The sequence below is a fragment of the Dreissena polymorpha genome, chromosome 4 (genome assembly GCF_020536995.1).
Source record: "Dreissena polymorpha isolate Duluth1 chromosome 4, UMN_Dpol_1.0, whole genome shotgun sequence".
Lineage (NCBI taxonomy): Eukaryota > Metazoa > Mollusca > Bivalvia > Myida > Dreissenidae > Dreissena > Dreissena polymorpha.
Window position 1 is genome coordinate 113,687,550 of NC_068358.1, and position 23,061 is coordinate 113,710,610.

General features: G+C 35.6%; 1 protein-coding gene across 10 annotated transcripts in view; it reads right to left on the reverse strand.

The window, feature by feature from the left end:
* Nucleotides 1-23,061, reverse strand: part of LOC127879510 (protein SDA1 homolog) — a 317,665-nt gene that overhangs the window by 23,065 nt on the left and 271,539 nt on the right. For 6 of the 10 annotated variants that reach the window (XM_052426389.1, XM_052426390.1, XM_052426386.1 and 3 more), the window contains exons 3-10: nt 14,150-14,248; nt 12,638-12,820; nt 12,005-12,070; nt 10,404-10,496; nt 7,973-8,047; nt 6,762-6,863; nt 4,276-4,348; nt 3,477-3,580 (exon numbers count right to left, since the gene is read on the reverse strand). In XM_052426389.1, the coding sequence (XP_052282349.1) occupies nt 3,477-3,580; nt 4,276-4,348; nt 6,762-6,863; nt 7,973-8,047; nt 10,404-10,496; nt 12,005-12,070; nt 12,638-12,820; nt 14,150-14,248 (795 nt within the window). Of the gene's footprint in view, nt 1-3,476; nt 3,581-4,275; nt 4,349-6,761; nt 6,864-7,972; nt 8,048-10,403; nt 10,497-12,004; nt 12,071-12,637; nt 12,821-14,149; nt 14,249-15,581; nt 15,687-23,061 lie in introns of all 10 variants that reach the window. The other 4 variants (XM_052426388.1, XM_052426384.1, XM_052426385.1 and 1 more) reach the window with 1 other exon arrangement.

The window sequence follows — 23,061 nt, forward strand, 5'->3', positions numbered from 1 at the left end:
GCATGCCACTGATGTGCCACAAGAACATTGAATGTAATTGATATGCCACAAGAACCTTGAATGTAATTGATATGCCACAAGAACATTGCATGCCACTGATATGTCACAAAAACCTTGAATGTAATTGATATGCCACAAGAACCTTGAATGTAATTGATATGCCACAAGAACATTGCATGCCACTGATATGCCACAAGAACCTTGAATGTAATTGATATGCCACAGGAACCTTGAATGTAATTGATATGCCACACGAACATTCAATGAAAGAAGAAGAACATAATAACACTAATGTGTCACAAGAACATTGAATGCAACTGATCTGTTACAAGAACATTGAATGTAATTGATACGTCACAAGTAAATTGAATGCAACTGATATGTGACAAGAACATTGAATGCAACTGATAAGTCACAAGAACATTGAATGCAACTGATATGTCACACAAACATTTAATGCAACTGATATGTCACAAGAACATTATAACACTAATGTGTCATAAGAACATTGAATGCAACTGATCTGTCACAAGAACGTTGAATGTAATTGATACGTCACAAGATGTGTCACAAGAACATTAAATGTAATCAGGGGTGTGATCGAGGCAAAGTCAGAGGGGAGGAAAATTCTGTCAACTGATTTTCACTACGCAAATGGCGCGCGTAACGCAATGACTAACCTTAAAACAGACATTAAAATAAACAACTTCTTGAACTTCATACCAATATTTCTTTATAAAAACCTGTTAAAATTCACATATTAAAATTTAACATACTGAGATTGCAAAGTAAACAGTATTTAATGTGATAAATAGCAGCAGTTTTTCAATGTATTGAATTTCAGTAAATGGACTAAATATAAACAAACACATTTGAGTGTTCTTCTTGTGTAAATGATGTATTAAACTGAGTTAAATTAATATATTTAATTTGTTTACCTTTCAATATCTTGCATTTCACATCGTAAGTTCAATGTTATTTCATTTAACTGAACAGCGTGACAAACATAATAAAGCAGAATATGCAGATTATACACAGATCCACTAACATATAAATCAAATCATGTTTGTCTATTTTCATGTTCAAACGATACTCTTCTAAATTGATTTACTTCGCAATTAGACTGAACTCCAATTTGCAAACACTGGTTTCTGTGACACAAATTCACTGTGTACATTTCTAAACAAAATATGTGTTGCTTGTATCTAAAACGTAGTCTTTTACGTTGACAAACACATTACATTATTCCTATAAAACTATATGATGTCAGTTGTTAATTCGATTGCTATTTGTCATTTCAATAATCTTAATTTTTGCTTCACAACGGCGCCATTTGCAAACAAATCAGCTTAGAAATACCCAGGGCCCTAAATCCATTTAAGGGGAAGCGGGTCGCTACCCATAGCAGGGGGAATTTTCGTAGCGGTTCCCTTTTTGGGGGATTTTTTACTTACTCTCAAATTATTACATTTGTACATGTTTGCACTATATTCATTGCTTTTTTCATAATTTAGCATGTTTGACAAGATTAAATTAAAATAGAATTGAGATATAATAATCATTTTTTTTTAGGGGGAATTTTTCCCCCCAAAAGGGGAAAAAAGTATACTTTTCAGGTGGGGGAATTCTGCCGAATTTTGGTTGTAATTTGACAGATTGAGAGCCCTGAATACCAAACACATTTTAAGAAACCGATTTTAATTGGAAGATTGGGAAACGACAGCCAATTATATCGCTTAGGCAGAATCTACCAGTGTAAAATGCGGAGAGATTTCACGGGCCGCAGATATTGCGGGCCGCTTATGAAATACGTCTGCGGAATCGGTGGTACCCCCTCTCCCCCACATTTTTTTTAACGAATTTATGAGAATCTCAGAAGAACATAATAACACTAATGTGTCAGAAGAACATTGAATGCAACTGATCTGTTACAAGAACGTTGAATGTTATTGATATCTCACAAGTAAATCGAATGCAACTGATATGTGACAAGAACATTGAATGCAACTGATGTGTCACAAGAACATTGAATGCAACTGATCTGTCACAAGAACATTGAATGCAACTGATGTGTCACAAGAACATTGAATGCCACTGATCTGTTACAAGAACGTTGAATGTTATTGATATCTCACAAGTAAATTGAATGCAACTGATATGTGACAAGAACGTTGAATGCAACTGATAAGTCACAAGAACATTGAATGCAACTGATCTGTTACACAAACATTTAATGCAACTGATATGTCACAAGAACATTATAACACTAATGTGTCATAAGAACATTGAATGCAACTGATCTGTCACAAGAACATTGAATGTAATTGATACGTCACAAGAACATTGAATGCAACTGATCTGTCACAAAAATGTTGAATGTAATTGATATGCCACAAGAACATTGAATGTAATTGATATGCCACAAGAACAATGTAATTGATATGCCACAAGATCATTGAATGCAACTGATCTGTCACAAGAAAATTGAATGTAATTGATATCTCACAAGTAAATTGAATGCAACTGATCTGTCACAAGAACGTTGAATGTAATTGATATGCCACAAGATCATTGAATGCAACTGATCTGTCACAAGAACGTTGAATGTAATTGATATCTCACAAGTAAATTGAATGCAACTGGTCTGTCACAAGAACATTGAATGTAATTGATATGCCACAAGATCATTGAATGCAACTGATCTGTCACAAGAACATTGAATGTAATTGATATCTCACAAGTAAATTGAATGCAACTGGTCTGTCACAAGAACGTTGAATGTAATTGATATGCCACAAGATCATTGAATGCAACTGATCTGTCACAAGAACGTTGAATGTTATTGATATCTCACAAGTAAATTGAATGCAACTGATATGTGACAAGAACGTTGAATGCAACTGATAAGTCACAAGAACATTTAATAAGACTGATATGTCATTAGAACCTTGAATTCAACTGATATGTCAGAACAAGAACATAAAATGCAACTGATATGTCATTGAATGTTACTGATGTTTCACAAGAACATTAAATGTTACTGATGTTTCACAAGAACATTGAATGTAAATTGATCTGTCACAAGAACATGCAGCAGATGTATCATTACAACATTTAATGAACTAGAGGTGTAACAGGTTCATTTTATCCATCTGATGTATTACAAGTTCATTGCATGCAACAGATATGTCATCAGAACACCAGTGTCACAAGCACTCTGAGAATTAGATTATATTATGCCAAATGCAAAAATTATTACTATTTCTATGGGCATACATGTAGCCTAAAATTGAACACATTTGAAAGCTTATGCTGAAATGACATCACAGACAATGAATTTATAAATTTATGAGCAATTTATGGTGGAGGAAAACTACCAAAAAGCAGAAAGTGGGACGTCACCTAACGTAGATGCATTAAGCACAGTTTTCCAATATCAAGGCTGAATCAATCCATGACATATTCACATGCGGTACCTGATGCACTCCAATGAGTCGAGACACAAGGTCAGCCATCATCAGCTTCACCTCAAACCTCTCTGTGGTGCCTTCCAACTGACGGAACAGCCGCTCACAGAACCCTGCAGAGTTGGAAGAATATAAGCATGGTTCTGGGAAAACTAGGCTTAATGCGTAAAGTGTCGTCCCAGATCAGCCTGTGCAGTCTGCACTGAATGACACTTCCCTTGCAGACTGGATTTTCGTTTGAAAGAGACTTTCTTTAAACGAAAATTCCCCAAAAGTCCGTTATTGTCCTGTAAGGACTGCACAGGCAATCCTGGGACAACACTTAAAGCACATGCATTAAGCCCCATTTTCCCAGAGTGCTTTTCATATAATGATGAGCCTAGGGTAATTCATGAACAACAAATGTATTGTGCATTTAATTAGATGAAATATCAACTCACAGAAATAAGATAACAAACATAACATGAATGGATAATTTTCAAAATATATGCTGATTATAAGTGCATTAAATGTATCAAATAAATGCACATATTATATGAATGCATGCATTTTTGAAATTAAGGAAACTTGTATGTTGATATGCAAGTAATAAATGTGGAGCACTTGGACTTTGTATTGAAAGTAATTCTCTGGATGAGTCATGACCAGCCATTTTTTTACTTTAATAAGTCAAAAGAAAAGAAAGATAATATGTTATGGAATACTATATACATGTATACACATTTTAATTTACTCATCACAAAATTGCCTGCGTCACCATGGAGATAATTAATGTTACAGAGTTTTGTAGATTAAAACCACACACAACCTTGAGGATCATGAATCAAATGCAGAGCTGAAAAATTGAAGACTTCAGATTTCTTCTTGCTCTTCTTGTGTTTCTAAAAATATAAAATTTCCAAATATTTGCACAGTCTAAAGCACAAATACAAAGCACAACCTTAATAACAAAAAAAAATCTCACAATGAATGACATAGTTATGGCCGGAACAAGCTCATTTATGACCAGTTTTGACCTTTGAACTCAAAGTGTGACCTTGACCTTGGAGATATCGACGTAATTCTTTGCGCGACACACTGTCCAATGATGGTGAACAAATTTTCCAAATGATTTTAAAATCTCACAATGAATGACATAGTTATGGCCCGGACAAGCTCATTTATGGCCATTTTTGGCTTTTGAATTCCAAGTGTGAACTTGACCTTGGAGATATCGACGTAATTCTTATGCATGACACATCGTCCAATGATTGTGAACAAATGTACCAAGTGATTTTAAAATCTCACAATGAATGACATAGTTATGGCCTGAACAAAATCATTTATGGCCATTTTTTACCTTTGAACTCAGTGTGACCTTGAAGTTGCAGTTATCAACGTAATTCTTTTGCGCGACACACCGTCCAATGTTGGTGAACAAATGTGCCAAATGATTTTAAAAATCTCATAATGAATGACATAGTTGTGGCCAGGACAAGCTCATTTATGGCCATTTTTGAATTTTGAACTTAAAGTGTGACCTTGACCTTGGAGATATCGATTCTTTTGTGAGAAACTCCGTCCAATATTGGTGAACAAATTTGCCAAATGATTTTAAAATCTCACAATAAAATATAAAGTTATGGCCGGGACAAGCATTTGACCTTTGAACTCCAAGTGTGACCTTGACCTTGGAGATATTCATGATGGTGAACAAATGTACTAAGTCATTTTAAAGTTTAATGATAAATGACATAGTTATGGTCCGGACAAACTTTCAGTTTAAAACGCACTAAGTGACCTCGTGACTTTGTTTTTGACCCGGCATAACCCATATTCAAACTTGACCTAGACATCATCTAGATACAACTTTTGACCAAGTTTGGTGAAGATTGGATGAAATTTTGGGACGGCCCGACAAAGTGACTCCTATATAGCCCCTATTACCATTGGTAATAGATATTGACTTAATTCTTTCGTGCGACACACCTTCCAATGATGGTGAACACATTTGCCAAATGATTTTAAAATCTCACAATGAATGATAAAGTAATGGCCCGAACAAGCATTTGACCTTTGAACTCCAAGTGTGATCTTGACCTTGGAGATAATGACGTACTGTTTTTTACGACACACCCTCCCATGATGGTGAACAAATGTACTAAGTCATTTTAAAGTATAATGATAATTGACATAGCTATGGTCCGGACAAACTTTCCGTTTAAAACGCAAGTGACCCGTGACCTAGTTTTTGACTCGGCATGACCCATATTCAAGCTTGACCTAGACATCATCTAGATACAACTTGTGACCAAGTTTGGTGAAGATCGGAAGACATTTTGGAACAGACCGACCGACAAAGTGACTCCTATATATCCCCCATTACCATTGGTAATGGGGGTATAATAATTGCATAAATTATAATTAAGCCGCGTTCTATAAAAAAGTTTTTTTAATGCATATGCGTTAAGTGTTGTCCCAGATTAGCCTGTGCAGAAATGTTCTGCCTAAACTTGATTTTTGCTAAGTACAGACTTTCTGTAAACAAAAAATACCATAAAAAGGCAGTGTCGCCACTGATAAGCCTGTGTGGACTGAACAGACTAATCTGAGACTAACCTTTATGCATTTAAACCCCTTTGCACAGTGCAGGGCTCAATTATATAATTTTATTTTTTATATGGTGTTGTTTTTCTATGCCTATCATTATGTGTCACATATATATTGAATAAGCTCAGTGCAGAGCTGTTCTAGATTGCTGCTTATTATATAACTCATATGTAATGTTTTAAATATATATAAAGACAAAATAGTTTTACCTTCAATTGTATTATCGACTTAATGAAGCATTTTATTTCCTAACAATATTAACACTCACAGTCTTAGTATGTTAGTTAAAAAGAATTTCCAGGGATGTAGAACTTATAACTTAACCTAACTCTTCTGGAAGAAAGCAGTTTCTAATTTAATGAGCTTAGGTCTAGCAAATAATCATATTGATTTATAAAGTTGTGTTCATTCTGATTCCTAGTGTTTTTGTAATTATAAGTCTCATTCTGTGTAATCTCTTATTAGTGTCATCCCAGATTAGCCTGTGCAGTCTGCACAGGCTTATCTGGGACAAAACTTTCCGATATTTAGAAATTTTTGTGTAAAAGATCTCTATTCTAAACAAAAAATCCAGTGTTGGCGGAAAGTGTCGTACCTGATTAGACTGTGCAGACTGCACAGGCTAATCTCGGATGACACTCAACACTCATGCATTAAGCACAGTTTTCCCAAAACTAGACTTATCTACTAAAAACCAAGGCATACGTCAATATTTTGCAGCGCCCTCTTGAGCTTCTTCTGCCTCTTCCTGGTCTTCTTGCCCACACGGAAACCTGTAAGGAGTTCTTTAGACGTCTTTTGCTCATCCTGCGGAAAATACAAGGGAGTTAACTCACACAGAATTCCAAAATAGACCATAATACTGGTAACGTGAATCCCCATTTTAATATTGAAAACCGGTTAAGTGAATCCCAATTTTAATACTGAACACTGGTTAAGTGAATCCACTTTTTTATTACCACAGCATAACCAGTGAAATAAATTGGGAAAACTAATAGATTGAAAACAGCGCTTCATTTTATCAAAGCCAACAATTGGAAATTGTATTGAGACTCAATGCACGTGCAATTATTAAGGTAAAAAAATCAATGTAGATATTTAGGGTAGACTAACCCCTAAAAATACAACAAAATTGAAAATGGTCAACCTTGTTTAGCAACTGAAGACTGCATGAGTTGATGTAGGATTAAACATTACATAGTTTCATAAGTGTGTGGGTTCTTTCATGAGACAAATCAACATCCACTTGTATATGAGCCACGTTCTTGGCAAACTTGGCTTAATGGTTGTGCCAAGTGTTGTCCCAGGTAAGCCTGTGCCAAGTGTTGTCCCAGGTAAGCCTGTGCCAAGTGTTGTCCCAGGTAAGCCAAGTGTTGTCCCAGGTAAGCCTGTGCCAAGTGTTGTCCCAGGTAAGCCTGTGCCAAGTGTTGTCCCAGGTAAGCCTGTGCCAAGTGTTGTCCCAGGTAAGCCTGTGCCAAGTGTTGTCCCAGGTAAGCTTAATGCTTGTGCCAAGTGTTGTTCCAGGTAAACCAAGTGTTGTCCCAGGTAAGCCTGTGCCAAGTGTTGTCCCACGTAAGCTTAATGCTTGTGCCAAGTGTTGTCCCAGGTAAGCCTGTGCCAAGTGTTGTCCCAGGTAAGCCTGTGCCAAGTGTTGTCCCAGGTAAGCCAAGTGTTGTCCCAGGTAAGCCAAGTGTTGTCCCAGGTAAGCCTGTGAAGTCTGCAAAGGCTAATCAGGAACAACACTTTCCACTTTCAAGGAATTTTTGTTTCAGGTAACTCTCTTCCAAACAATTTTTTTTACTGCACACTGCACTGTATGCACATGCATTAAGCCCTGTTATCCCACAGCGAGGCCACATTTCTGCACTAACCTGATCTGATTCACTGTCACTGTGAGGCCACATTTCTGCACTAACCTGATCTGATTCACTGTCACTGTGATCCTCTTCCTCATCCGTCCCAAGGAAAAACTTCAGCCCAGCCACCAATATCTGTGAACATGCACAAACTGTTATATGTGGAGGAAAGTTATAATGCAAGTATTAAAGAGTATTTCATACTTATTTAAACCATTTTCTGTGATGTTTTGTAAAATTCTTAATTGGTTATTAAAGTCTTTAAATAATATTTAACTGCAATTATTGTGATTTAAAGGTGAGGTACCCATCTTATAATATCTGTTCATATTTATAACCTTCATATTCTTGAAGAGATAGAAAACATCATCACTCATCTTAGAAATAGTGATATGAACAACTGGACAATGAATGTGTCCATATGGCACAGATGAACCCACATTCCCTTTTGGTTTCAATACTCCACTTATGTCAAAAACAAGCTGTTATGAATACTTTTGAATACTCATCATGACCTTGACCTTTGGTGTAGGCCTCCGCCTCAACATGGTCATATGTTATTTAAAAACTGCATGATGAATGACATAGTCACCAGGGGTGGCGAAATCTCAAAAAACTACACTTGTCCACGGACAACCATTTAGGAAATTAAACTTGTCCGTTGCTGAACTAAACTTGTCCGTTAATGTTTATATAAATTATAAACGCATTTATTGATTAATGTTAAATAATGTGGGATATATCAAAATGAGTATGATTTGCTTGGTTGTTTATAATTGTATTTCAATGGTACATTCATTACAGCAGTATATTATAAACAATATAAAGACTTTCTCAAGTTTTAAATCTTGCAAAGCTAGTGTTATTAAAACATGTGCTGAACATAAGAACATTTTAATCTTAACAAATTAAACTAGTCCAATATGTGGACCTCATCGGACTGAGGCCCCTCTACTGGTAGCAATTTGATTATATAAACTGGTAACCATTGAAAATCTGTTAGCCAATTTTCTTGAAAAGTTCTGGTGCGTTTACTTAGATCATATTTTTTATCATAATCTTTCTTAGTTTTTTGGGAGGTGGGCTGCTCAAAGCTTCGGGTTTCTGCTCCGTAGTTGAAGATTAAACAAAAAGTTTCATCTTTACCATTAAAGTCGTCTTAAATAACAAGGTAGACCGTGTTTTGAATATCTTAGATTGATACTTTTATTTCCATCTGATTGTAAAAATAAAGAAATCAGTCTGTTCACTGTCTAACAGTCGAAAGTGCACGTATTTTAGCTTGATTGCTCCGCAAATAGTACTGACAATGTAATCGCGTGTCAACATCCGGTTTTGTAAAACTTAATTACGGCTTTAATACAATGTATTTTTGTATACCTGGACACAACTTTTAAAAAACTTGTTGTCCACGGACAACTTAATTGAAAAAAATCAGTTGCCCAGACAAGCAAATGTACGACTCGGGCAACTCGGACATTTGATTTCGCCACCCCTAGTCACAGTCTGAACAAGATGTTTTATGGCCAAATTAGACCTTTATTTTCTAAATGTGACCTTGCCATTTGAGCTAGGGAGACGAGTGTTAAATGTGACAGTTCCTATGATGGTTTACATTCCTGCAAAGTTATTTTGTGCTCTATCATTATAAGGCAAAGATATCGCAGAGACAAGAATTTTCTGACAGACATCTAGAAAGTCATAAAGACATACAGACTGCTGTTTTCTGCCTTCTCTAAAGGGTGGCTTTAAAAATGAATTTCTTATTGTTAAAAAGAGGGGTTCCAGGACAGCCTGTTTGACTATTCTCTTGCTTTGATATAATATACATAATCTGTCAGTCACCTGCGATAATGAACACGAAGACGTCTTTGAATTCAAATATCTGTAGTATTTATATAGTATATGTCAACTAAACGATGACAACACAGGAATAAAATGTGAGCATACCAACAAATAAGATTTAAAAATTTTCAAAACTAAATTAATTAATTTAGATAAATTTTATAACTTAGCAAGATCTGCATATAAGCTACCTTCACCAAAAATAACAGCACCATAACTCTCATCTAACTAAGATTATTGAATGGAAACCATTTTTCTATTTTAACCCTTTCCCACTCATAAGGAAAGTGAAAATAGCTCTGTGCAAACATCATAAAACAAGAGCAGTCCACCAGTAAATTGCAGCCTGTATTATGTATCAGGTATTATGCTGTTTGCTGCTCATCAGTATCTAAAGTTTGGAAATGAAGTCTTTAAAACTTGAATCTAGTAAGAAAGGTCTTAAGTTAGATATAACTTGCTAAGGCACTTGACCTCTGAAAGGGAAAGGGTTAATTACCAGAATAACGTTTTGAAATAATATTTACTAGCAGACTATTAAAAGAACAACATACCTCTCATACTGGTGTTACAATTACATTTTCAATTTTAAATAGAATAACGTGATATTGTTATTAATAACATATTGAAAGATAAATAGCGTTACCTTGGTAACCTTAGAGAAGCAGGCTGTTGTAATCACGTTCACGGTCTTGGTGTCCTTCCAGATATTGCGTCTGTACAGCTCAATCATTACATCCTAGGGACACAAACAAATCATATACTGTGTAAAAAAACCTCAGAACCATTTAAGTCGTGTCATGCTAAAATGAGTATTATGCCATATGCAGCAAGCATAGCTCAGGACCAGCCTGCGCATCCGCACTGTCCGGTCAATAGCTACCCTGTATGCTAATGAGACTTTAAATCCTTGAGTGACTTTATTGCAGCTTGAACTATAGACTATAGACTTTATAGCAGCTTTAACTATAGACTATAGACTTTATAGCAGCTTTAACTATAGACTATAGACTTTATAGCAGCTTTAACTATAGACTATAGACTTTATAGCAGCTTTAACTATAGACTTTATAGCAGCGTTAACTATAGACTATAGATTTTATAGCAGCTTTAACTATAGACTTTATAGCAGCTTTAACTATAGACTTTATAGTCAGCAGACTGCCCAGACCATGCTGGATTGGTGCTACCAGGACCACAAAAGGCATGGACCCGTTTGTATATGAGCTGTGCTCTGTAAAAAGGGGTTTAATGCATGTGCGAAAAGTGTCGTCCCTGATTAGCCTGTGTGGACTGCACAGGCTTATCTGGGAAGATACTTTACGCACATGTATTAAACCTCTTTTCACAGAACACGGCTCATATGATGTGTTTCACTTTATTTACAGATGTGTCATCACACCTCAATACTTCAACCTATGCTAATAACTCCTGATTTGGCTAAAACAGAATTGCGTGTCAAAATAAGGTTAACATGAGAGAAGACATGGTAAAACTGGCTATTTGTTTTTAATTTAACCCTGTCCCACTTTGGATTTTGACGTGTTTGTAGTCTCTTAGAAAATTATATTTTATTGAAGACCTTTCTTACTAGATTTAAGTTTTAAAGGCTTCATTTCCATTCCTTAGATACTGTTGAGCAGCCAACAGCATTAAACCTGAACAGACTGCGAGTTACTCGCATGCTTTTCTAGTTTTATGCTGTTTGCACATAGCCATTTTCCCTTTGCCTCTGAGTGGGAAAGGGTTAAGGGCCATTCAGAAAAGCTTGATGCAATCTGGCTGCTTATCAAACTTGGTTGAGATGTAATGCCCATCAACATTATTATCAAGTTTGTATTATGATCTGATTCAAACTATTTGAGTTATTTAGAGGACATCGTTCTCCCAGAGATTGCCAATCTCCACTTTTTGTTTTAAAGGGTCTATAAAAAGCATTCATTCATATATTAAATACCAGTAAGCGTGTAAGCGTGAATTACATTTATTTTACAGAAAACTTGTTCTTTAACAGGGCTTGCGCTGCCATCGCCAAATTAGCCAATAAATAATGAATTTGGCTCAGGAAATTTCCATTTGGCTACAAGGTTTTCTTCATAATTACCATTTAAATATTCAAAATAATAAGAATTCAGACTTAACAAGGTAAATTAGGCTACATACATTTTTTAGCCAGCAGAGCCCTGTTTAAAGTGAAATACATTGAATAAATTGTCTATTGGAAGTGGATTCTTATATCTCACTTACCAATGACATCTTAGCTGCCACTGGGTTGTTATCTTTCAACATGGTGTACATGAAGTTCTGCAGCGTCTACAAAAAAAAAGTATTGATGCAGATTTATTAAATAGAACTCGTGACAAACACAAGCATAACATACAACAATTAATGGGCTGCATCTTGCAAAAATGGGTCTTACACCATATGCTGCCTGCGTAGCTTGAGACAAGCCTGAACCTTTGCCCATTGAGGCCAAGAGCTCCCTTGTCCGCTATAAAGTCATGCAAGGTTTCATGATCTCAATACTAGACAGCATAGCTCTTTACAAGACTGTGCAAATGTGCATTCCTGTCTGGAGCTAGGATTACCGCATATGGCATAAAACACATTTTTGCATGAGGCTGTTTATATATCTTTATTCTTGTTTGTTTGTTTTTATATTTTTCCTTTCTATAGAAAATTCTACAGGACTTATAATGAAATGATTTCTAAATTAAGTTGCCATTTTTATTCTAGCATCCTTGACTCTCCATTTCATTCACAAATTTCAATAAAAAACCATTTACATTGAAATGAATCACTTATTTTTTTTATATAGCACTATTTTTCACAAATGTTAAATTTTACAAAAATGAGCAGAAAATGAAGCACTCTACTTACTGTATTGAGTTTTGCGTTCTTGTGTTTCTGGTTGACGGTCTTGATGTCACTGACAATGTACGTGTACAGGGTCTTCCTGAGGAGCTTGTCCTGTACGCGGAACATCTCAAAGAACAACTCTAGCACACTGGTGGCGGCTATCAGCCCTTTGTTACGCAGCAAGATCAGCGCCTGGCAGAATGTCTGCAATTTGAAAGATTACTTATAGCCTATATATTAAAGTATTTTTCCACAAAATCTAGGCTTATCTCAAGTGCATAAAGTGAAGCCTCAGATTAGCCTGTGCAGTCCAGAATGGCTTATTAGGAACCAAACTTCCCACTTAATGGCATTTTATGCTTAAAGGAAGTCTCTTCTTTGAAAAAGCAGTTTGAGCTGAAATTGTTGTCCCAATGTGCTGTCTAAACAGGCCAAACTCAAAGCTTTCCACAAGCCATTTAAGGGTCTCTCGCTGGGGCGCTTCAATAACCAAATCAGAGTCCACAGGGTGTTTTAATTTTCCAATTAGTGTATTTTTCCAGTACCTTCAACTAGCCATTCTTTAGATCAAAGCGATATTGAGTTTGCCAAATTTTGAGAGCCAATTTATGATCCTCTGTCACTTACATGTATATATTTACCCAACTTAAGCCCACCTTAAGGCGGAGTGTTGTTGTATTAGATTTTTGATATTGGCTAATGACAGTGTATGCTTTGCACGAACAACTTGTAGGCATTTAATACCTGCGGTAAAATTAGTAAAATTATGCAGACTACGAATGACCTAATTAAAAAAATTGCCATAATTGTGTGGTTTTGTAACAGTTTGTTGTCTTTGTCACCTAACACACCCAGCGTAGGAACAAAATGAAATGACATGCATAATGTCCATATTGCCATCTATCCATGTTTCAAGTGTCATGAAAAAATATTAAGAACTAAAAAAAAAGTTATCGCAGGATCCAGAAAACCACCATTTTCAGCCGTATTTCTAGTCTATTTGTTGTCATAGCAACCAGAATTTTTGACATAGGAACAAAATGAAATGACGTGCATAATGTCCATTTTGCCATCTATTCATGGTTCAAGTTTCATGAAAAAATATTAAGAACTTTAAAAGTTATCGCAGGATCCAGAAAAGTGTGACAGACTGACGGACCGACCGACGCACAGAGCGAAAACCATAAGTCCCCTCCGGTGAAACCGGTAGGGGACAATTAAAGACCTTTCTTCCTAGATTCAAGTTTCAAGGCATCATTTATAACCCTTAGATACTGATGAGCAGCAAACACCATAAAACCTGGACTGGTTGTTCTGGTTTTATGCTGTTTTTACATAGCTATTTTCACTTTGCTTCTGAGTGGGAATAGGTTGATTAAATTTGATTTTCTAAAGAAAAAAAAAGTCAAAATGTGTACCTGATGGATTAATAGTCAAACATGTAACACTATTAACCCATTTTTTCAGGACGCTAGGCATGAATGGGTTAAGGCAAAACTATTGCAAACCACCGACCCAGTGAGCAATTATTACCATTCTTAGAGTCCTGTCCAGCACTGTGCAATGGCGCTGAAGAGCATCTCGAATGTCAAGGGCAAAATCCTTTGTCTCGTCTGGATAGCAGTGGGCGACCTGGATGTTATATAAAAGTTCATTGAACTAAATTATCAAGGTCTCACTATAGCCATATAAGGACAACTGACCTGTCCCACTGGCAACCTTCTTTTTCTGAAAACCAGAACCATTTTCAAACTCAGACAAGATATCATTAAAACAAATGTTCTGACCAAAGTTCATGAAGATTGGACAAAAACATGGCTTCTAGCTTGTAAACAAGGTTTCACCATAGCCATTAACCCTTTTAGTGCGGGAACCGAATTTTGAAGGCCTTTGCAAACAGTTTGGATCCAGATGAGACGCCACAAAACGTGGCGTCTCATCAGGATCCAAACTGTTTGCTATTCTGATAATATTCTTTGAAAAAAAAATCGTAGAAAATGCTAATTTTAGGAATTAAGCAGACGACATTTTAGCAGACGACAAATTTCCCAGCATGCAAAGGGTTAACAGAAAACTTCCCCGATTCCTAACAGGCTTATTTTTCAACGGACAGTAACAATTTTAAAACCCTGCTTAGATACCATTACAATAAATGTTCTGAATATACTTCATAAAGAGTGGACTAAATATGTGATTTCCAGGGTGTTAAAAATGTTTCACTAAAGCCATATAAGGAAAACTGCCCCACCTTCTTGCAGCAATGTTTTTCAAGGGCTGCAACCATTTTCAAACTTGGCCCAGATATCATTATTACAAATGTTCTCAGACAGTTTCATGAAGATTTAAATGTGTTTTTTTATAGAGTCAACAAAGCTTTATTATTTTTGATCTAGTGACCTATTGTTTTACCTCAAGTGGTCCAGTTTTGATCTCGACTGAGATATTATTGGGAATATTTTTCTGACCAAGTTTCATGAAGATTGGACAGTAAATGAAACCCGTAGAATGTTAACATGAAAATGTTGACAACAAACCATGCACTACAGGCGATATTAAAAGTTCATGTCACCTTTAACTAGCGAGATTTTGTTTAGGGCCATGGTCAGATATTCTCTTCCGTGAAAACAGTAGTCAAATATCTGAGTTCTAAGACAAACTTGATTGCTGCTAATTTAATCTTTTATAGCCACACAAGTCTGTTATTAATTTTCCACATTCAAACATAATTTTGAAAGTTCTAGATCAAATACTGACCACAAAGCTTTGCAATATATTATATATAATTGGCAATTTTGAGCTTCATTTAACTGGTTACTTAATTTTTTATTTAGGCTAGCAATTAGGTACTCAATTGAACAGGTCAAAAGGAACCATACATTGTTTTGGTGGTGGTCATATACTCATACAAACACAGAACAAGGTCAATCATAATTCAAAGACTGCTAGAATTGACTAGAGCACTTACTTGTGCTAGGAACATCAGCAGTTCATCTAGAGTCTTGGAGAACTGTGATGGTTTGAGGTGGAAGATATGCATATTTGACTGGTAGTGTCTGTACTGTTGAAGGAACTGAAAAACAACAATACATTTCTGAGCTGCATAATGTGAAAATGCGTCTTATGCTATATGCGGTAAGGTTTACTCAAGACCAGCCTGCGCAGACAGGGCAACTTAAAAGGCTTGTCTTGACCCACCCTGGCCACTTTATGACACAGGGCATAAGATCCATTTTTGCATGATGTGAGTGTAATTATAAGTTGTAACAAGAGCACCGCCTTGCGGGTGCAGACCGCTCATCTATTTTCTTTTTAAAGGTGAAGGGACTCTCATTTTCAATCACAAAGGAGGGAGGAGTGGAGTGAAGAGGGGTGTATAGTGTGGGGTTGTGGACATTTATTACATTATCTTCCAAAAGAGCGAAAAAAAAAAAATAATAAAAAAATCGGGGGGGGGGGGGGGGGGGGGTATAGTGTGAGGGTGTGGTGATAATTTGTGAGATGATCTTAAAAAAAAAAAAAAAAAAAAAAAAAAAAATCAAAAAAAAAATTTGGGGGGGGGGGGTGGGGGGGGGTGGGGTGGGGGTATAGTGTGAGGGTGTGGTGGTCATTTGTGAGATGATCTTATAAAAAAAAAAAAAAAAAAAAAAAAAAAAATTAGGGGGGGGGGGGAGGGGGGGGAGGGGGGGGAGGGCACGGGGGATGGTTTGGGTGAAGTCTATTGTGGTATGTCAGGTAAGAGTAGTTTCATCAAAGTATCAATCAAATCTAATCATAAATAAAGAAGTTATGGCAATTTTAGCAAAATTTAATAATTTGACCTTGAGAGTCAAGGTCATTCAAAGGTCAAAGTAAAATTCAAGTTGCCAGGTACAGTAACCTCATGATAGCATGTAAGTATTTGAAGTTTGAAAGCAATAGCCTTGATACTTCGAGTGGATCGAAACACAAAATTTAACCATATATTAAAAGTTACTAAGTCAAAAAAGGGCCATAATTCCGTAACAATGACAACCAGAGTTATGCAACTTGTCCTTTTACTGTACCCTTATGATAGTTTGTGAGTGTTCCAAGTATGAAAGCAATATCTATGATACTTTAGGGGTAAAGTGACCAAAACATAAATCTTAACCAAATTTTCAATTTTCTAAGTATAAAGGGCCCATAATTCCGTCCAAATGCCAGTCAGAGTTACATAACTTTGCCTGCACCGTCCCCTTATGATAGTTCATAAATCTTGCAAGTATGAAAGCAATAGCTTTGATACTGTAGGAATAAAGTGGATCTAAACACAAAACTTAATCAAATTTTCAATTTTCTAAGTATAAAAAGGGCACATAATTCTGTCAAAATGCCAGTCAGAGTTACATTACTTTGCCTGCACAGTCCCCTTATGATAGTTAGTAAGTGTTGCAAGTATGAAAGCAATAGCTTTGATGCTTAAGGAATAAAATGGACCTAAACACAAAACTTAACCAAAATTGTCAATTTTCTAAGTATAAAAAGGGCACATAATTCTGTCAAAATGCATGCCAGAGTTATCTAACTTTGCCTGCCCAGTCCCCTCATGATAGTAAGTAAGTGTACCAAGTTTGAATGCAATAGCATTGATACTTACTGAGAAAAGTGGAACTAAACGCAAAACTTAACCAAAATTTTCTATTTTTTAAGTATAAAAAGGGCACATAATTCTGTCAAAATGCATGCCAGAGTTATCTAACTTTGCCTGCCTAGTCCCCTCATGATAGTAAGTAAGTGTACCAAGTTTGAATGCAATAGCATTGATACTTTCTGAGAAAAGTGGACCTAAACGCAAAACTTAACCGGACGCCGACGCCAACGCCAACGCCAACGCCAACGCCGACGCCGAGGTGATGACAATAGCTCATAATTTTTTTTCAAAAAATAGATGAGCTAAAAATGCTAAAATTTATTTATTTTCTCTTCAATAACAAGGGCTGTTTGTAAAACATGCATGCCCCCCATATGGGCTGTCAGTTGTAGTGGCAGCCATTGTGTGATTACGTTTTTTTGTCACTGTGACCTTGACCTTTGACCTAGTGACCTAAAAATCAATAGGGGTCATCTGCCAGTCATGATCAATGTACCTATGAAGTTTCATGATCCTAGGCGTAAGCATTCTTGAGTTATCATCCGGAAACTATTTTACTGTTTCCAGTCACTGTGACCTTGAAATTTGACCTAGTGACCTGAAAATCAATGGTCATCTGCCAGTCATGATCAACGTACCTATGAAGTTTCATGATCCTAGGCGTAAGTATTGTTGAGTTATCATCTGGACACCATTTTACTATTTCGAGTCACTGTGACCTTGACCTTTGACCTAGTAATCTGAAAATCAATAGGGGTCATCTGCCAGTCATGATCAATGTACCTATGAAGTTTCATGAACCTAGGCGTAAGCGTTCTTGAGTTATCATTCGGAAACCATCTGGTGGGGACGGAGACCCCACGACACCAGTACATAATATAATCTGCAAATGTGGTCCTAAACTGCATCCAAGAACGAGTCACTTTGACCTAGTGACCTCAAAATCAATAGGGTCATCTGCCAGCCATGATCAATGTACCTATGAAGTTTCATGATCCTAGGCGTAAGCGTTCTTGAGTTATCATCTGGAAACCATCTGGTGGACTGACATACGGACCGACATGTGCAAAACAATATACCCCCTCTTCTTCGAAGGGGGGCATTATTAAAGTATTATATGGACAGTTGGGACAGTTTTTAACCACTAGGAGTGATCTTACCCTATGTGGCCGGGAGAATGATGTTAAATTGTGACTAAGCATGGTGAGAATTTGTGGGAAAATTCCATGATAAAAGACAAAGTAACAGTCCTGGCAAGCTCAGACACACACACCCACATACACTTGACCTTTGTCTTTGAGTCCTGATGCATGCATACACATGAACCTGACCATCCTGACCATGCTATTTTAACCCTTAACCACTTGGATACGTATTTTGACGTGTCTGTAATCCCTTAGAAAGTTAAATTTTATTATAGACCTTTCTTACTTGATTCAAGTTTTAAAGGCTTCATTTTCAACCCTTAGATACTGATGAGCAGCAAACAGCATAAAACCTGAAGAGACTGCGAGTTACTCCCAGACTGTTCTGGTTTTATGCTGTTTGCACATAGCCGTTTTCACTTTGCATCTAAGTCACGGCTGTTAATCATGCGCGCCACCTCTTTTTTGAGATGCATTAATAAATGAGCCAATGCAACTTCCGAGGTGGCGCTCAGACCCGGATGTTTTTAAATTTCATGGATAATTTTACAGGGTGATTAGGCTTTATATGTTTTTCAACATATTTCGGATTACTTTTAAAATCTGGCAATGTAGTGTGATTCAGTGAAGATTTATTCATCCAAAAATGTACAGAAACATACACCCTCGACCAATTTAAAAACGTGAGAACCTTTATAAGTAGAGGCATTGTGGAGTTTTAAAAAGAATTTCGATGAGTTTTTCTTGTGTGACAAGAAAATGTTCACCCAAATAAATCGCAAACGGCATCAAACGATTGTGTACAAAATACATTTGATGCTGCATGCACACAAGTATTGGCTTCTTTCCGACGAAGTAGCTAATTTTGCATTTTTCCTAAAGAGATGGAGCCAATGCACTTGAGGTGGCGCTAATGAAAGAAGGTGGCGCCAATGCAAGATGTATCAATTTACAGTCATATCGCAATGTCAATATCGCATGATGAACATTTGATAGATAAAGTTATTAGTAATATTTAAAAAAAACACCGTACATTCGAAGGCCAAAATCTTTACAGAACCTTAACACATTCTGTAATAAATAAGAATTAGTATTTTTTAATAATTATATAATTGATATTCTCAATTAAAAAGTCATCAACATGAATAAAACATATTGTGCGATATATACCAACAATTTGTAATACTCGATAAAACCAATAACTTAATGTTCAGCATAATCAAAATAATTCATCGACCACAATATATGTATACAGTATGGCAATTCACGAAATAAATATAAAAGTATACTTCTTCTTGTAGCTATGATTTGTGTATCTTAATCCAAATGCTTAACTTACTGAAAGACCAAGGACAACGAACCTTGATAAGGGTCATATATGTTTTTTTCCTACGATCAACTAAAAAAAAAAGAAGGTAGCTCAGTCTTTTTCCGTTAACTTTTTTGTATAATTCATTTTTAATGTTCTTATCATACAAAGATGAACGTTTAAAACCATCAAGACATTATTAGAACATTACTTGTTCTTATTAAAAATGCACGCGACTCAAAGGTGATGAAGAAGTCAACTTAATAAAAATAATGCAAGTCTTGTAAACATTATAGAAACCATAACATAAAATATATCACTTTAAAATAGCTATACACGTGCATTGGCGCCACCTCCTAAGCTGTGCGCCACCTCCTTGGCATTTGCTCCATCTCTTTTTGAAAAATGCAAATGTATCTATTGCCGATGTTTTTGTGTACGCATTAACTTGTACATGTTCAAAGCAATCGTTATATGTAATTAGCGATTTAATTTGCTGTTATTTTGCTCGTCACGATGGCAAAATACATCGATTTGCTGTCACAATTCTATCATGCAACAAATTATAAAGGTCCTCACATTTCCAATTGGGTTGTGATTGTATGTTTCTGTACATTTTTTTATGAATAAATCTTCGCTGAATCGCACTGCATTGGCCGATTTTTAAAATAATGCGAAATATGTTGAAAAAACATATAAAACCTAATCACCCTGTAAAATTATCCGTTACATTTCAAAACATCCGGGCCTGAGCGCCACCTCGGAAGTAGCATTGACTCATTTATTAATGCATCTCAAAAAAGAGGAGGCGCGCGTGATTAACGGCCGTGTAAGTGGGAAAGGGTAAAGGTTTCCGCAAATTGGGCTAGAACAAATTGACATTGGACAGCACAAGAAATGGGTAATTTAAATTTTGATACCCATGGAATTGAAAATAGTGCATAAATAACCACGAAACATGTATGACAGTCAGACAAATCTCACAAAAAGATGAAGTATGATAAAGACACGATGTACAACCATCAAATTCAAAATTTAAAAATGTGCATCCCTCATCTTACACATTGACACAATATCTGAACAGATTCTAATCTATTCAGACAATTTGTCTGTCAAGTCTTTCTTAGATTTCATGGCGTATGCAATTAAATTTACTTTTTTATACAGGAATTTACAGAATAAACATTTAGAAACAAAATATTGGGTTTCAAAGTGCACATTATATATTCCACTGGTGTCACTGAAACTGGTTTAGTTTATTATTCATAATGAAAAGACAGGTGCATTAAAAAAAACAGAAACAAACGTAAGTGATTGTGAAACAAAATGTATTTGTTGAAAAAATTGGCAAGAACAATAATGATTTTGAACAACTATGGTTACCTAATAAATCGTGACAAACACAATACCTGTTACCAGGATTTATGCTGTTTGCTGCTCATCAAATACCTAAGGGTTATAAATGATGCCTTTTAAACTTGAATTTAGTAAGAAAGGTCTTTAATTAAATTTAACTTTCTAAGGGACTACAAATACATAAAAATACGTATCTAAGTGGGAAAGGGTTAAATACAAAGCTCAAGTTTTTAATAAGGTTACATTCTTATGACTATGTTTTAGTTGGTACAGTTTTATTGGTACATGGTGTTAACACACTTCACGCTATTAATTGTTGCAGTTTTTCTTTTAGTTAAATAAAGAAAATAATTCTTTTTGAATGCTTTGAGCTTTAATGAAAACACATGTACAGCTCAAAGGTCTTCTTTTTTCAATCAACCTAATACATTGTAACAAACACAATACTCATTACCATCAACATCAATATGAGTGTGGAGAAATGCTCAAAACAAAAATTAATCAAATACCATTATCAAACCGAAAGCAGAAATTTAACATAGATTCAATCTCTTAAACAACATATCTGGAGACAGTCGATGTTTCAATTTGATGAGACAAAAGATCTATCTTGCAAAGGATTCTGGAAATAGTTGATGTATCTCCATTTATTTTCAAAGAAGAACATCTTTTTTTAGCTTTATTTCACATTAGGAAAACTCAGTGTGTCCATTCAATCTCTTGCAAGACAGTTCTGGAGATAGTTGATGTATCTTGATTTATTTTCAATTTCGGAATCTTTTTTTTTTCATATTTTCACATTCCGAATACATAGCCTTGTTTATAGCAAAGACTTAAACATTTTCATTAACTGTTGACGGCAGACATGGTGAAACTTGGATTAATATAATTATTCTGCAAGCACACCAGATCATGTAAGTTGTTTAAATTTGTGCGAAAATCGCAAATTTAATTTTTTTGTTTATTTCAGCCAGAAAATAGTTTATGTGGTTCATATTACCCATTAAAGTGCTGCCTGGATTCCAAGGGGTGGGGGTGGGGTAACATGAAAATAAGCCTTTAAGAGTTGCAACTCCCAGCAACCCAGAGGGTCATTAATCTGGAGTCAGAATATTATTAGTACTGCAAATAACACATATTAACATATTGGTTCCATTTAATGTTGATATTTCGCTTTAATTTTTTTGTAAATTTATTACTGAAAAAGTTTATGTTTCTGCCTGGTGTCAGGTTGGGAGTTTATATAAAAAGAAACTTTAGGACTTGCAACTCCCAGGGACCTGGAGGATCAGTAGCTGGGAGGCGGATTATTATCTATGCTAGTACCTTAAATAACACATATTACAATATTGGTTCCATTTAAAGGGACCTTATCAAGTTTTGGTAAATTGACAAAATAAAAAAAAAATGTTTCAGATTCGCAAATTTTTGATGTTGTTATGATATTTGTGAGATAACAGTAATATTGAACATTTACCATGCATTAATTGGCATCTTTTGACGATTTAAAAACCTGAAAATTATAAAGCATTGCAACGCGAAACAATTGAATAATGTTGAGTTTTGTTTTTGTCGTTATATTTTGTGACACTACAAGGATTGCTTATATAAAGTATAAAATGCATCACTGTGAGTGACTCATTGTATGAGCAAGGATGGTTGAGTGGTCTAAGCGTTAAACTTTTACTCCAGGGGTCATTGGTTCGAGCCCAGTTGAGGGTTATTATTTTCTTTAATTTCATTTGTTTTGTAATGGAGCTTTTAAGATCCAAAAGTTTACATTTATCAATATAAAACATTTAATGACAAACTACAATACATGCCAAAAACTGTAAAAAGGCACTTTAATATTTATATTTCAATTTCCATTTGATGTTTATATTTCAATTTAAAGCATATGTAAGTAAATGATTAGATGTAGAATATTAATTCGCAGCTGGTAAAGAACGATGCTACAATAAAATTACTAAACGATAGAGTAATGTGAATTATGTCCGAATAGGTTTTGAACGTCCGAATCTTGAAA